We start from the raw sequence: 14,438 nt of genomic DNA, 5'->3' as shown, positions 1-14,438 counted from the left end.
GAAATTTAAATTTTCTCGTTTTCTAAATTGTTATAATCACCAAAGTAGTTCATGTGTCCAGTTTTTGGTTTGCGTGTCCAGCCAATTGAATGTTTAATAATAGATTGTGAGTGTGAAGCAATTAAAAGTTGATTAAATAGCATAGCTAATCAGTTTGAAGAGACACAGAAAATTAAATGTGATAATTATCAATGATTAGCAATTTAATTTTATCCTTTGAAACAATCAAGGACTCACAGAGTGACAGTTACAAAGTTTTCTGGTTACAATGTCAACTTGTTTTTTACTCATCAATAGCTAATGTTTTTCAATATCATCTCTATCATCTTTATCATCATCATCATCTCTTTTTTTTGTTGTTTACTCAGTTTCATCATCATCTTTGATCCTCGTTGGCGTTGATTCAACCTTGATAACAGTTCCTACAACAACAACAACATGATGGAGTTTCAGTTTTAACCTAAAAAAACATGGAGCATCTTTTTTTCATCTTGACAAAAATTCTTCAAGTTTTTTTTCTCATGAAAGAAAGTGAAACCTCCTGGGTGTTATATCTTCATCTCAATCCTCATATCCATCCTCATCCTCATCCTTATCTTCATCTTCCAATAACATATAAGCAATTCATTGTCATTTGTTGTTATTGTTATTTCAACACATGATTGCATTCACATCTTCTTGTCATCTTCAATGATAATAAACAAAGAGAGATGATGATGATGATGATGATAATGGTCTCTGTCTCTCTCTCTCTCTTTGTCGTCTTCTTATGAAAAAAGTTGATGAAAAAATTGCTGCTCATTTTAGTTGTTGATTCAATCGCAAAGTTAATATTTAATGTGATAATGAACAGTTGATTAACTTTTAACTCTTAACAATCAAGATAAATACAAAGAAAAGCTCAACTAATTTGTTGATACCTGGTGGAAACGAGAAGTATTCATACTAGTGTATATGCAACTGATTATTTAAATTACAATTCTACCTGAGATTTCAATTACCTTGATCATGTTTCAATTTCCATGATTGTTGAGTCTGAAAAAATAACCACTAAGCTGAAAACTGTGTCAGGAAAAATTATTAATCTATTGAATTTCAAATGAGAAACAAAATAACAAATTCTGATTTCAAGGAAAACAGTTTCAATCGTAATGATTACAATTATTTGTTCCAGATAATCTTGATAATACTCGTGAATTAAGCAACAATGTATATTAAAATAAACACATAAATAGTAAGATATTTATTAATATGTACTTTGATTATGATGGACAATTAACTTATCCACTTACAAATATTAAAGCAAACTAAATAATCCAGGTAAAAGTTAAGCTTTTTATATGAATGAAAGTCAATCCAACTCAAGGTTACCTAGGATTTTATCAATAAGACTTATCTGATTAATGTTCATGATGAAATGAACAAATTGAACTGAACTTGTTAGTCTCTTATAGATTAATGAAAAAATATATTTGCTATGGTTTGATGATTAGAAACAACAACATGACAAACGATAACAATTATTAAATGGTAAAGATATGGAATCAGAGTTACCATGAAGATGAATATGAGGAGGAAAAAAAGTTCATGGAATAAAAAAACTACTGAAATAATTCAAGTTCTACACCCATTTATATAGCTTAGAAGAGGAAGAGGAAGAGAGAGAGAGAGAGAGAGAGAGATGAAGATAAAGATGAAGATGCAGATGAATTGGATGATGGAAATGAAGAGAGAAGATGAAATATATTGCTAAGGATTTTCAATGGAAGATGATGATGCGCAACTTTCTTCTCTCTCTCTCTCTCTCTCTTTTCATCATCCTTGGTCTTCAACCAAAAGCCCTTTGAACTCACTCTCATCTCTCTCACCATCATGAGCATTATTTTACTCACTCATCTTCATTTGTCAACAAAACGCTGTTCAATAAACATCAATATTCATCAAGAGCTTTCAGATCAACAATAACAATCAAAATCTGAAATAAAACCTGAAAATCAGTAAATTGTAATAGTAATCAAATTAATTTTCCTCTCCTTCACTTAGTATTTTTCATGACAATTTCTCAATATAATTAGTGAAATGAACATCAAATCATCATCATCATCTTCATATTATCATCTAATGGACTAATAATAATCATCTTCATCCCATTGATTATCAACAATTTATTAATCACCTTATACATTATCTTAAAACTGAAAAGCCTTTTTTATAGATATCATAATTTTTTGTTACTCTATCATCCTTATCATCCTTATCATCATTTCCATCATCATCTGAATCAACCTCTGAATCTATCGATCCAAAAAGGTTACATGTATCTTGATGATGACGATGCTTAATTCATGAAGAAAAGTTAACGGATAACAATTAAAGTGAACTCATTGTGCTGATCATATTTATGGATTTAATTTAACCATCAAATTGATTAAGTTGATTATTTTTAAATTCCAATAGTTTGTGTTTGTGTTCATCACTTTCACCATGAAATCGGGAATGATATCAAGGATAATAAACTATTCCCATTAATTTTCATGATATTTTGAGTTCTTTTGAAAAACATTATGATCTTATCTTCCTTATCATCTTCCTCATCATCATCAACTAACGGTCATTAACAAGAAAGGCTCGTATCATTATTATTATATAACCCAAAGAATCAACTGAGTAGTTCATTTGAATCATGAATCTCATGAAATAACAACAAGTTTAAAAATCAATAATATTATTCAACATTATAAGAAGTTGAAATAAATCATTAACAATCAACTGAATCAGTTCAATATCATCAAAATCATCAACCTAATTACTGAGTTTTTCTTATCTAATTCGTAAATAGTAATTACATTGAGCTTTGATTCTGTGATAATTTGATTGAATTTTGTAAATTGTGACAATATTAAGATTGATCAACAATCAAAAAAGAACAACAAAACAAAAGGTAATTTGATATTCAAATCAACCTGTTGACCCTTGTCCAGTTAACAAATCACTTCCAATGGATATGTCCGACTCTTCATCATCTCAACCTCCAAATGGAAGGTCAAATTTAGCCAAAGCAATTAGGATTGCGTTATCATTTGTTAATTACTCCAAAACATTTGATGAATCAACGTCCAATGATAATAACTTATCATCAACCTCATTGAATATTAATCCAAAGTGCCCAGGAGGAGGTAATTTTTGCTCCACAACTTCCGGTTCCAAGTCATCATCACCGCCATCATCATCATCATCATTGTCATCTTCCTCTTCAATAGTAGGAGTTAGAGCTTCAAGTTCAATATCCGCTTCTGGAAGACAACCCAGAGGAGGAGTGGGAGTGGGAAGTAGGTCAACAGGGAGTGAACTGCCCTCAGAATTATCATCAACACTGCAACCAACAACAAGACTACCTTCAAATTTTGAATCGGGCTCAATTAAATCAGTTAATTTGGTTGATTCCCAGTTTACTGATTATTATTCTGATTATGATCCCATGATGGGAATCAGAATTGCGATCTCCCTCCTCGGAATCATTGTCCTATTTGCAATATTTGTGGTCTACAAAAGCCATTGTAACGCTAAAAAAGCTAAGCGACTTTTACCTTATCGTGGATCGAATCGGTCAGCTTCTGGTTATCGGACACCATGATTACCCTGATGGACAATTAATGACTCCATTACTCTCACATCAACGATTCCAAATGAAATAAAAAAAAAGCCAACAATCCAATTATTATTACTATTAATCCAATAAGTTAATCATCTCATCAGATTTCATATAAAATAATAAGATACAAAGAAAATCAAATCCATTCATCAAAGTGGTCAATCATCCTCATCAATCATACCTCTTGGTCATTATCATCCTTATCTTCAACATCGACACATTAACTTTAAATGTCTCATTTCATGGTTATCATGTTATCAATTCTGTCATTTTCACTGGAAAAATATTCCCACTCTTATGTAAAAACCACCTTATATACATGTATGAACATATATATTGATATTACATTAAACTTTGATGGTGATAACATTGATTCCGGTTGAAATTATCACCCGAGAATGATGATCATGAATTTCAAATTATTCACAATTTCCATCAGAACTTTTTTTCCCATTTTAACAAAATTCATTCAGAGTTTTAGATTCTCTCAACTCTTTGTTTTTGTCATGATGAAACCCATGAAAAAAAACTGGAACATTTGATTGAGACTATTAATCATTTACTGTCTCAATTGAATCTCACCATGAAATAGTTTCCAGGGTAAAAAGACAGAGATTTATTCATGAAAATGATAATGATTATCATGAAGTTATAAGATAACCTGAACTTTAATCAATCAGAATTGATTATTTTCTTTGTTTTTTTCTGAAAAAAACCTCAATTCAATTGATCGATATAAATATTTTTCATCATGAGAGAAAAGCTCATGTAATATTTGATTGAGAAAAGTACAAGTTAAAAATTCAGAGAAATTCAGTAAAATGAACATTACAACCCTGAACTTAGTTGATTATCTACAATGATTATCTTGGTTATTAAATTATTTTCATGATGAAATAATGTGATTCCATGTTTGGTTGTTGGTTCCGGTTTCAATTCAGTTAATCAACTTGAAAAATCAGATTTAGAAATAAATTTAAAGTAAATATTGTTATTTGTGAACACGATTGGATTGATAATTGATTCAGTTTCATGTTCATTGTCAAAGGTTTTCCTGGACCATTTTCTTATTAGGAATCATCTTTATCATTTCTTGTTAACATTCAATTTGTTTCATGTAATTTCATGATAAATAACATCAAATAAAAAGGAGGAGGATGAAGATGGACAATGAAACATATCAGAGAAAAGAGAAACTACCCTGAGGGGGGAAGAGGAAGATTCAGATTGATAGGAAATGGAAAAAAAGAGAGATATTTAAGAAGATAATGTTGAACATGGGAAAGAAGATGAAGGATGAAAGATGGAAGATGAAAAGGTTGAAGATATTATTCTCTCCCCAATTATCTTACCTGTTTTTCCTTCCACCACCCACGACCCACCACCACCTCCATGTTAGATTATTTCTCTCTCAAGTTCGAATTTAAGAAAAAGAAGTAAAAGAAGAGAAACAAAAAAGTTCTAATCGAAAATTTTTGTTTCTTTTTTTGCCTTTTTTCTTTTTCCATTCTACATTATCTTCCTTGTAGAAAATTCCATTCATTTATCATCCTAATCTGTCATCATCATCAACATCCTTAGGGTGCAAATGATGATGATGATGATGAAGATAAAGACTGAATTCAGAAGAAAAAGCAAAAAAGAAACAGAAAAAAGTAAAAGAATGAAAAAAAAAACAGTTATCTCCGTTTTCACTGAACTTTAACTGAACTGAATTCAACTAATATCTTACATTTTATCATCTTCATGATGATATGGTCCCACCCTCGATATTACTGAGTTTACGTTAATAATAATCTTTGATGATAATACACATCTATGGAAAAGTCTATTGGAAATATTTATCATGATAATCAGGGACAAGGAAAATATGATGAACCACAAAAGAGATAAACTAATTTTATCTCAATTGAACTGAACTTTTCATTCATGATAAAATCCCTCCTTCTGAATTTCAAATACAAACCCATAAAAATACACACAATCCCTGTAACAATAACAACAAATATAATAAATGTCATGATATTAATATTAATATTGTAACAATCATCTTATCAGATGATATAAATATACCTCATCACCAGAAATCAAAGTTTTCAGGGTAAATTTCATCATGTTTCATCAAGATTTTGACATATCTTTAACTCTCAATGAAACATTTATATCCATAATCGTAAATAACTTATAAATCATGGATGAATTGTTATTGATTAACAATTAACTCGATCATCTTTTTTAGACTTCACCAAACAGCTTAATCATGATCCTGATTAATATTCTGATTTTGGTTGGAAAAGTTTCTCTCTCTCTCTTAATCTTTTCAATCATAAAGTTTTCACATGAGGATTATATTGTTAATCTGATTCAGAACTTTTTTCTCTCTCTATCCTTTGAATTTTCATCATGATAATGTTTCAATTCTTGTGAGGCTTTCTAACCAAACCTTCATGATACCGAGCACATTATCATGATAATAAGCAATATATTTATTAAGTTGAGACTCGAATCACCCTGAAAGCTAAATTTCAGTTCAAATCACATGGGATAATCTGTTGAACTTTTTTCTTCACTTGTGTTCAAACTTTTACTCAGAGATTCTGATTTTCTTAAACCAACAATTCAAACAAATTAACATTTTGCTTTCTAAATCATTTCATGTTGCACTCTTACATTGTTATAACCATCATGATCGGTTTCATGGAGAAAACTAATCAGGACTCATGAATTTTCCGCCCATTCTTTTGGGGATAAAGTTCTGGAAATTATTCTCAGCTTTATTATCATGGTTAGCAGTTTTTTCCTTGTTTGTTATCATGTTAATCCTCTGATTATGTTACTCATCATTATCACTGTTTGAGTTTACAAATCAATTGATTATCGGTTGTTATCGTTACCATGAAATCCAATTGAGCTCAGAGATTGAATCACAATTCTGATAAAAACTCTTGAAATCAATAATTTCCCAATATGTATCTTCATCTCTCATCTTCAAGATGATGATGATAATGATGACAGATATTAATATTTTCATGCAGATTTCATTGAGATATGATCACTACAATTAGAAATCAATTGTTAATGTTGATTTTATTTCATTCATTATAAAGATTAATCAATTAACTTGATAATCATCAACTTATCATCTTTAAACCAATCGAAATGATTAATTCAAGTGATTTGAATTAACTATCAAAATAATCAATATCATGCAGTTAATTTAAAGTTGATTGTTTAATCAATGAATTACCATTAATTGTGCATACAATTTATACTAATTGTGCTTCAACTTAAATGTAACAATTAACGGTTATCATGCCATCTAGTGAATGAACAATAAGATAATAAATTGTTCATCTACTCAATTAATCAAATTCAATTTAAAATGATCAATGATTAAACTAAAAGATCCAAAAACGATTAAAAATCCTAAAGAAAACAATTTGATTGAAAGTGAATTAACTGTCAACAATTAACTAAAAATTTGGGGAAAAATAAATTACAACAACTTAATGCTAATTGTTAACAAAAGATGGAGACATAAGCGTCACTGAGCACAATTAAAATAATCAATAAATTGTATTGGTATTAACACAATTGAAAAAGAAAATTATATTAACATTAACAATTAACAATTAACCGTAATTAAACATCTAGAAAACAATTAGAACCATCAAATTAATACAACTCTTGAATTCTAAATGTTGTTAATAATTAAGATGTTGATTAAATGAGTAGAAGAAGAAAAAAAGTTTAAATAATTAACTTTATAATTAGAATACAATTAAACCTTGAAGGTATATTTGATTTAGATGTAAATTAATAACCAAAATTAGTGAGAAAATTTAAATTGTGAAAAACAAACTTATCCATCAAAAGTAATCTGATCAAATTAATTTGATTTCGAGACTGAAAAAAAGCCCTCAAGGCAAAAGATAACAAAAAAATTATATTAAACAAGAGACGAAACTTGATCATAAATAATAATAGAAGTTTAAAAGAAATTAATTCAATCATGTTGACAACCATTAAAACAACAATTAAGGTAAAATTGTAATGAAGATAATCAAGTTAAAAGAGTTGATTAACTATTGAAATTTAGGTTAATCAGTCTCTGGGTTTTGTTTTCCATTGATAATGTGATGAGAAACAATGAAAAGTTTATTATGTCAAGTTGATTAATGAGTTGTTATGATAATCATGAATTAAAGTACAATTGATTTACCTTGATGATGATGAAGATGAGAGAGAGAGAAAATGATGAAAAGAGATTCTTGTCATCATCATCATGCTGAGTATCTTCATCATCTCAACTCTTCCTCTGTAATAATCAGAATAATAATGAAAAGAAATAAATAAATCACTGAGTTAATCTATTATCTATCTTAATGGTTCACTATTAATAGTTATCATATTATCATCTTAATGATGGATACAGAAAAGTATATATCAGGTTAATCAAGAAGGACACAGTAAATTAATGATAATAATCATCATCAAGATGATAATTAATGATAAGGAAGATGAAAAATTTCCGGTTATATTAAATGATAGTAATCAAATTAGATTACAAGTGATGATTTAAAGAGAGGAGATAAATTGTCACAACGAAAGGGAGAAAAAAAAAGTTAACCATCAAAATTGATTATTAGACTACCACTTTTGCCCATGAAGGACATCAAATTGATTACAGTTATGAAATAGTAATTAAATGTGGTTATTATCATGTAATCCAATTGTTGACCATTGGAAATGTTTTTCTATTTTCATTATAATTGATTTGATTTCTTTGTTTTCCTTTTAATCCAACATTTTGATTGTGATCAAGGTTAATCCTTAAATGATGAGATTTTTGTTTCCTTTGTAAATTATATTATCAATAACAATTGAAACTTGGATATTGGATATTGGATTACATTTGATTCTGATAGTTGACTTGACCCTAATCAACTTTAATTCAATATATATCATGATATAAACAAGAACTTTTCATGATACAAGGAAAGAAAATGTTACCTTAATTTCCTATTTTCTTTTTCACTTACCTGTGATATTTTCTCTCGTTTTTGGCTCCCTCTCTCTCTCTTTCTTTCTCCTTGTTATCTTTTATCTTCTCATCTCTTTATCATCATGGTTATCATTCTGTGTAAAAGTAGCTGATAATAGTTTTATATTATACCTGAGTGGTATTAAGTTTCTTGTCACAATGATTTAGATAAAAGGATTGATCAGAATATAAGAGATTTTCCAATTCTAATGTTATCCCTCTGTTTCCTTTCAATGTCCATTGGTCAGTCCTTTACTTTTAAAGCCTTTACTTTATGTTTTTGTCTCTCCTTTGGTCAGTTATTTTTCACTTTCTTTTTTTCCAATCTTTTTATATTTATTATTGTCCTTTTGCTTTTGATCGAGTGAAAAGTAAATCCAGGAAATTGTTTCCATCCAATATGATGATTTATATTATCTGTGTTTCTTATTTACATGCTTGGACCTTTAGGTTTAGGTTAAGGTCAACTCAAGTAAGGTAGAGATATTTATTTTCTTTTCTCTAGATGACCAGTAAGGGAGAAAAGTAATAATAATGATGAAACCAGAGTTTGACTATTGAATCGTGAGTGTTGAGACTCTGATTCCGGTATTTTCTTGGTTAATGTTGTTCAGTAGTGTGAATGGATGACCAAAATGACCATCAAAGTGATGAAAACTTGTAAACCATTAAAGGTTAACACACATAGAAAGATAGAAAGAGATAGAGAGGAAGACAGGAAGATGGTGAAAAAGACAGAGGAAGAGATTCTCTTCTTTATGGATTTACTTTCGTCTCATTTTGATTGAAAGAAAAGATCATCAAGAGTCTTTTGAATTTCCGTTTTTCTCCTCTTCATCTTCTCATCGTCGTCATCATTATCATCATCTTCGTCATTGGCTTTACAATTTGTACTTCCTTTAGGTTTATATTGAAACTATCGACATCATTTGGATCCATAATTTTATCCAATTTCTATCTCCAAGTAATTTATTGGTTGATCACTTTTGGAGAAAAAAAATTGTCCAAAAATTGAGCCAAAAAGATGGACAAGTGAATGAAAAAGAGATGGTGTCAAATTTTCCTGGTTCTGGTTCCTAATGGTGGATCATTTTTGAGCTTTTGCGATTCAATTTGATAAAAAAGTTCACCATATCATCCACTTTGATTTCAATCAAACATCAAAATCTATTGTCCATTGGTCCTTTTTTTCTGTCCACTCTGATGATGACCATTAATGACCAAAAACTCTTGATTGTTTGTCTGTAATAACACAAAAAAAAACTAGGATAAGTTAGTTACATATTCATATTTTGATTCAATCCTTTTTACATGATTGATCACATTTAATGATGATAATATCAAAAGTATTATCATGGAAAACAAGATTTCCAATGGTTCAGTGGAAATAATCAAGATATTATATTGATAATGATTATAATGATCAACCATTCACTTTGGTTGTATGTTAAATAGTTAAGGGTTTAGTAGACATAATCCATTTAGTCCAATGGTCAGTCAATAATAGTAATTGATAATCATTATTAATTCATATTAATCAACCATTGACCATTTCAGATCCAATTTTGTTTTCATGGTCACCGTCATTTTTGATTGTTGAATAAACCTCTTCATCCAAATGGTAATATTTGATTGTTTGGTTAACACAATTAACAACCATCATGATGATTAAACCTCGAAACAATTAAAAATATATCCAATGGATGTAAAGAGGTGATTTATCAACCATTGATTATAATCAATTCTAAATTGTGATGGTGATGATGGTGACAATTAAAATCTGTAAGGGAAGAGAAAAAAACAATTTAAATTTACTTTTTGTTGTTGTCTATTTGAAAAGCCTTTGTATTAATTGTTGTTGTTTTTTCAATGTTAATTATGTTGAGATAATGATGATTATTTTGATTGAGTAACTTTGTTTTCGTTTCATAGTTAATTGTTGAGAAAAAAAGTTTCCTTTGTAATATAAACCACCATGTAATTGCTAATATCTTTGCCAAGAATTAATTGTCTCTCTTAACAATTTGAATCATTTTCATCATATTATAATGATCATGATTAGAAAGAGAGAGAGAGAGAGAGAGAGAGAGAGAGAGAGAGAGAGAGAGAGAGAGAGAGTACAATTAACCATCATTAAGGGAAAGTTCAACAATTTCAAGTTAACTCTCCTGAAATTAAATTATCAACAATTAAGCAAAAAATTATGAATATAATGATAGTCATTTTCCAAAATTTCCGATCGTTGATCATAATTTGATTTCTTTTTGATTGATTAACTTCATATGTATCCATCCATTGGATTGAAACTTTGCAAGTTCATATTCAACCATCAACTGTAGTTAATCAAATGGTAATTTATCAACAATTAACCGATTGGAAACATGGAAAATTATTGTTATATCGAAACCTGTATTGAATAAAATTAATCAAAAATACAGTTGTTAGTTGATTTATCTATTGTGAAAGAATCAAGGAAAATACAGAAGAAAAGAATTAATAAAAATGATAGAAAACGAGTTGAAAACTTTTCTATTCTATTGATGCCTGAAGAAAATCAATTCGATGAAATATATTATAACTGTATTTGACTTTTTTTCTTCATCATCTTCAATTTCTTACCTTTTCTTGGTGTTTTTTTTTATTCTCAATTTTCTTTACCTCTCTCTTTCTCTCTCTTCAAGTTTACCTTTCCCATCATCTGAGTCAACAACTATCTCTCTGGTTACTTGAACATTACTTCTTGATATTGAATCAAATTTTGAATATGATGATGAAATATTCATGATTAATGGTGACGATGATGAAGGTAGTGGTGGTGGTGGAAACTTTTCCATCATCATGATGGTTCCAAGTAAACAAGGAAAAAGAGACAATTGAAACCAGAATTAATATTATTCCTTTTGCATGTGAGTGTCTATGTAACAAGAGAAAGAAAGAGAGGGAGAGAGAGGATGAGAGAGGGAGAGAGAGGATGAGAGAGGGAGAGTGAGAGATAAGAAAAGAGGGCAACATTTGACAATAAACAGGTAGATGAACTTTCGAGTAACTTATATAATAAATTGTTCGACATAATGAGATTTGAATCAAAGGTTAGATTCTTAACTGAGTTATATTCATTAACTTACATGGGAATGAGAGAGAAAGATTAAACAAGTTTGAATTAAATGTTGGAAAGTGAAAGTTGATTGAAAAAAAAAGATGAGGATGATGATAGGTAAAAGGAAATGAAAGAAACAAAGGTAAGTGATGATAGAAAGTGATAAGAAAAAAATCTTAGTTTTCATCAAGTGATGACTCCCTCTCACTCTCTCTCTCTCTCTTCCTCTATCGTTTTCCAAGAATTCCAATCTCAATAGGATGAGAGAGGAAGAGGTAACTCACCAGTTATTACATGTAAGGTTTGATGATCATTATTGATCCATATACTCATCTATTCAGTTGACTGAAATGATTATGAAGATGATGAGTTAGGGATAGTGAACGTGAAAATGGTTTGAATATATGGAGAAGAAAAAAAATGATGAGATGGAAACGTTAGGGTTGAGAGAGAGAGAGAGAGAGAGAGAGAGAGACGAGGGGAAAGATGCCAAGGTGAAATAATGATAATAATCATGCTGCTGTTGATGATTATGATTATGATGATGATGAGTTTGGAGCCATGACTATAAATAAGCAAGTCAGGCCTCACGCCATGAACCAGAATTGACCAGTAAGTTTCATCTAGACGATTATCATTGGTCAAGTTACCGGAACACTGAACCTGTAACCATGATGAAGAAAAAGAATCAAGGTTTGAAATTAAATCAACTGAGTGATAAAAGTGAGTCAAGAAAAATGATGATGATTAAGATAATGAAAGGTAACATAGAGATAATTCAAACTTAATCTTTGTTTTCCTCTTTTGGTAAACATCATTCAGTTAACACTCAATAGTAACATTAACAGTACTTGAATGAGAATTAGAAAGTTAGATTAAAAGAAACAACGTATTCTGTTGATAATGATCATGGTGATAATGTTGACGATCATCTAGGTGATTGTTATAAGAATAAGGAATCCGTTAAATCTCATAAGACTTGAATTTCTTCATTGTTTCAACCTCTTCTCATGGCAAGTTGAGAGAGAGAAGAGAGATTGATACTCCTGTTGCTGTTTCCTTGTTGAAAATCATTCGATTCTATTTCAATTTAGTCTCTTCTCTCACTTTATCCTTGAATCACTTCATCGTTTGTTTTCACCATGATTTCCCTTTTGTTTCAATCTCTTTTTCCACTGAATATACTTGCAACGTTAATCTGTATTAAGAATGATGATGAAAAGATAATAATGTTAATATAATGTAATAATAATCAAATCTAGTGTATTAATATGAAAGCCTCTCATACATGTACATAATCAACCGGACAAATCAATCATCAACAGTTGACATTATCATCATTCACCATAATAATAATCAAGCTCATTTAATTTTACAATACCCATAGTCTAAATGAAGATGATGATGATGATGAAGTAAAACAATAAATAATATCAAGATGGCGTCGATAAAAATCTATTGACACAATAAAGAAGAGAAAACTGTTCACTCCTTTTATTCACAAGAGAATTGTAACCATGAAAGAAAACGAGGTGAATTCATAAGAAGACAATTAAGACCATGAAGAAGAACAAGAAAAAGAAGAAGATGATGAAGACAAGAAAAAAAGAATAAAAAAAAGAGAAGAAGAAAAAAGAACAAAGAAAAGTGTTAATCTTACCAATCAATTACGTCGTTTGGATTATCCATGTGACCACCGCCCCTGCTAATCCTTTTCTCGTGTGAAAAAAGTGAAAACCAAATAAACTGTTAACACCAAAGAAGATTAATAAGAATTAGAATTAACATTAAATTGATGGAAATCAATAGATAATTTGTTCTCACCATTGACAATTAACACGTTCCAATGGAGAGAGAAAAAGAATTAACTCATTTTCTTATTCAACTTTTGTTCTTTTCTCCTAATCAATTGGGCGTGGAAAAGAATAAAAAACAATCAGCTGTTTGTTTTGTTCTTTTCTTTTTTCTTTCTTATGCTTTTTTTTTGTTGTTTTCGATAAAATAATGAAATTGATTAACTTAAAATTCTAAACTAATGAATTAATTTTCCAGTTTTATCTTTAAAATCTTTCAACACTTAATTAGTTTATAAATTGGTTTGAATTTTGTGTGATATTTATTTACAATTTGTGTCGGATAAACGGATAACATTACCACCGGAATAAAAGTCAATCATCACCGAGAGCTTTTTGGTTGGTTGAGTGTTAATTGACACCATCAACAAACAAATCAACTAATTGATTTTTTTTATTGTTTTCTCTTAATTAACCAGTTTCTCCAATACAACCATCATCATCATCATCGTCATCAACACCAAATCAATTTCTTCGTAATTATGTGAAGAAGATGAAAAAAAAAACAACAATCAACCTAAAAAAAAGGAGAAAAAATATTAGAAGGAAAAAACAGAGGAATATGTAAACAATGGAATCATCATCATCGTCAGTGTAATATAATCAAAGTAAATCAGTTATCATCATCATCATCATCACCATCCGGATTAATGATATTCAAGGAACAAGAAGGAAGAAGGTAAATTAGAGAGAGAAAAGAATTTGTTTCATCACAGATTGATGAAATCAAGGGAAGACAAAAAGGAGAGGGAGATGAAAGAGATTCCTTGTGAATAATAAAGAGAGAGAGAA

General features: G+C 29.5%; 1 protein-coding gene and 1 long non-coding RNA gene across 5 annotated transcripts; one reads left to right on the top strand and one right to left on the bottom strand.

Moving 5' to 3' along the window:
- Positions 1 to 1,672: 1,672 nt before the first annotated feature.
- Positions 1,673 to 4,057, top strand: LOC128395845 (uncharacterized). The gene has a single exon (XM_053356332.1). The coding sequence runs from the start codon at positions 2,999 to 3,001 to the stop codon at positions 3,632 to 3,634; it is 636 nt and encodes a 211-aa protein (XP_053212307.1). The 5' UTR covers positions 1,673 to 2,998; the 3' UTR covers positions 3,635 to 4,057.
- Positions 4,058 to 9,010: 4,953 nt separating this feature from the next.
- Positions 9,011 to 13,738, bottom strand: LOC128395836 (uncharacterized). 4 transcript variants are annotated; one of them, XR_008326726.1, is made up of 6 exons: positions 13,618 to 13,738; positions 13,454 to 13,539; positions 11,822 to 12,991; positions 11,316 to 11,610; positions 10,008 to 11,103; positions 9,011 to 9,938 (listed from the first exon to the last, which is right to left on the bottom strand). It is a non-coding gene; the product is annotated as an uncharacterized LOC128395836 (long non-coding RNA). The 4 variants fall into 4 exon arrangements; XR_008326723.1 differs by having other exon boundaries at positions 9,011 to 11,103; XR_008326724.1 differs by having other exon boundaries at positions 9,011 to 11,103; positions 12,078 to 12,991.
- Positions 13,739 to 14,438: the final 700 nt, after the last annotated feature.

This window comes from Panonychus citri, unplaced genomic scaffold (genome assembly GCF_014898815.1).
Source record: "Panonychus citri isolate SS breed McGregor unplaced genomic scaffold, ASM1489881v1 Contig00141, whole genome shotgun sequence".
Lineage (NCBI taxonomy): Eukaryota > Metazoa > Arthropoda > Arachnida > Trombidiformes > Tetranychidae > Panonychus > Panonychus citri.
The sequence above is the reverse complement of the archived record's forward strand: the minus strand, read 5'-3'. Positions and strand labels throughout refer to the sequence as shown.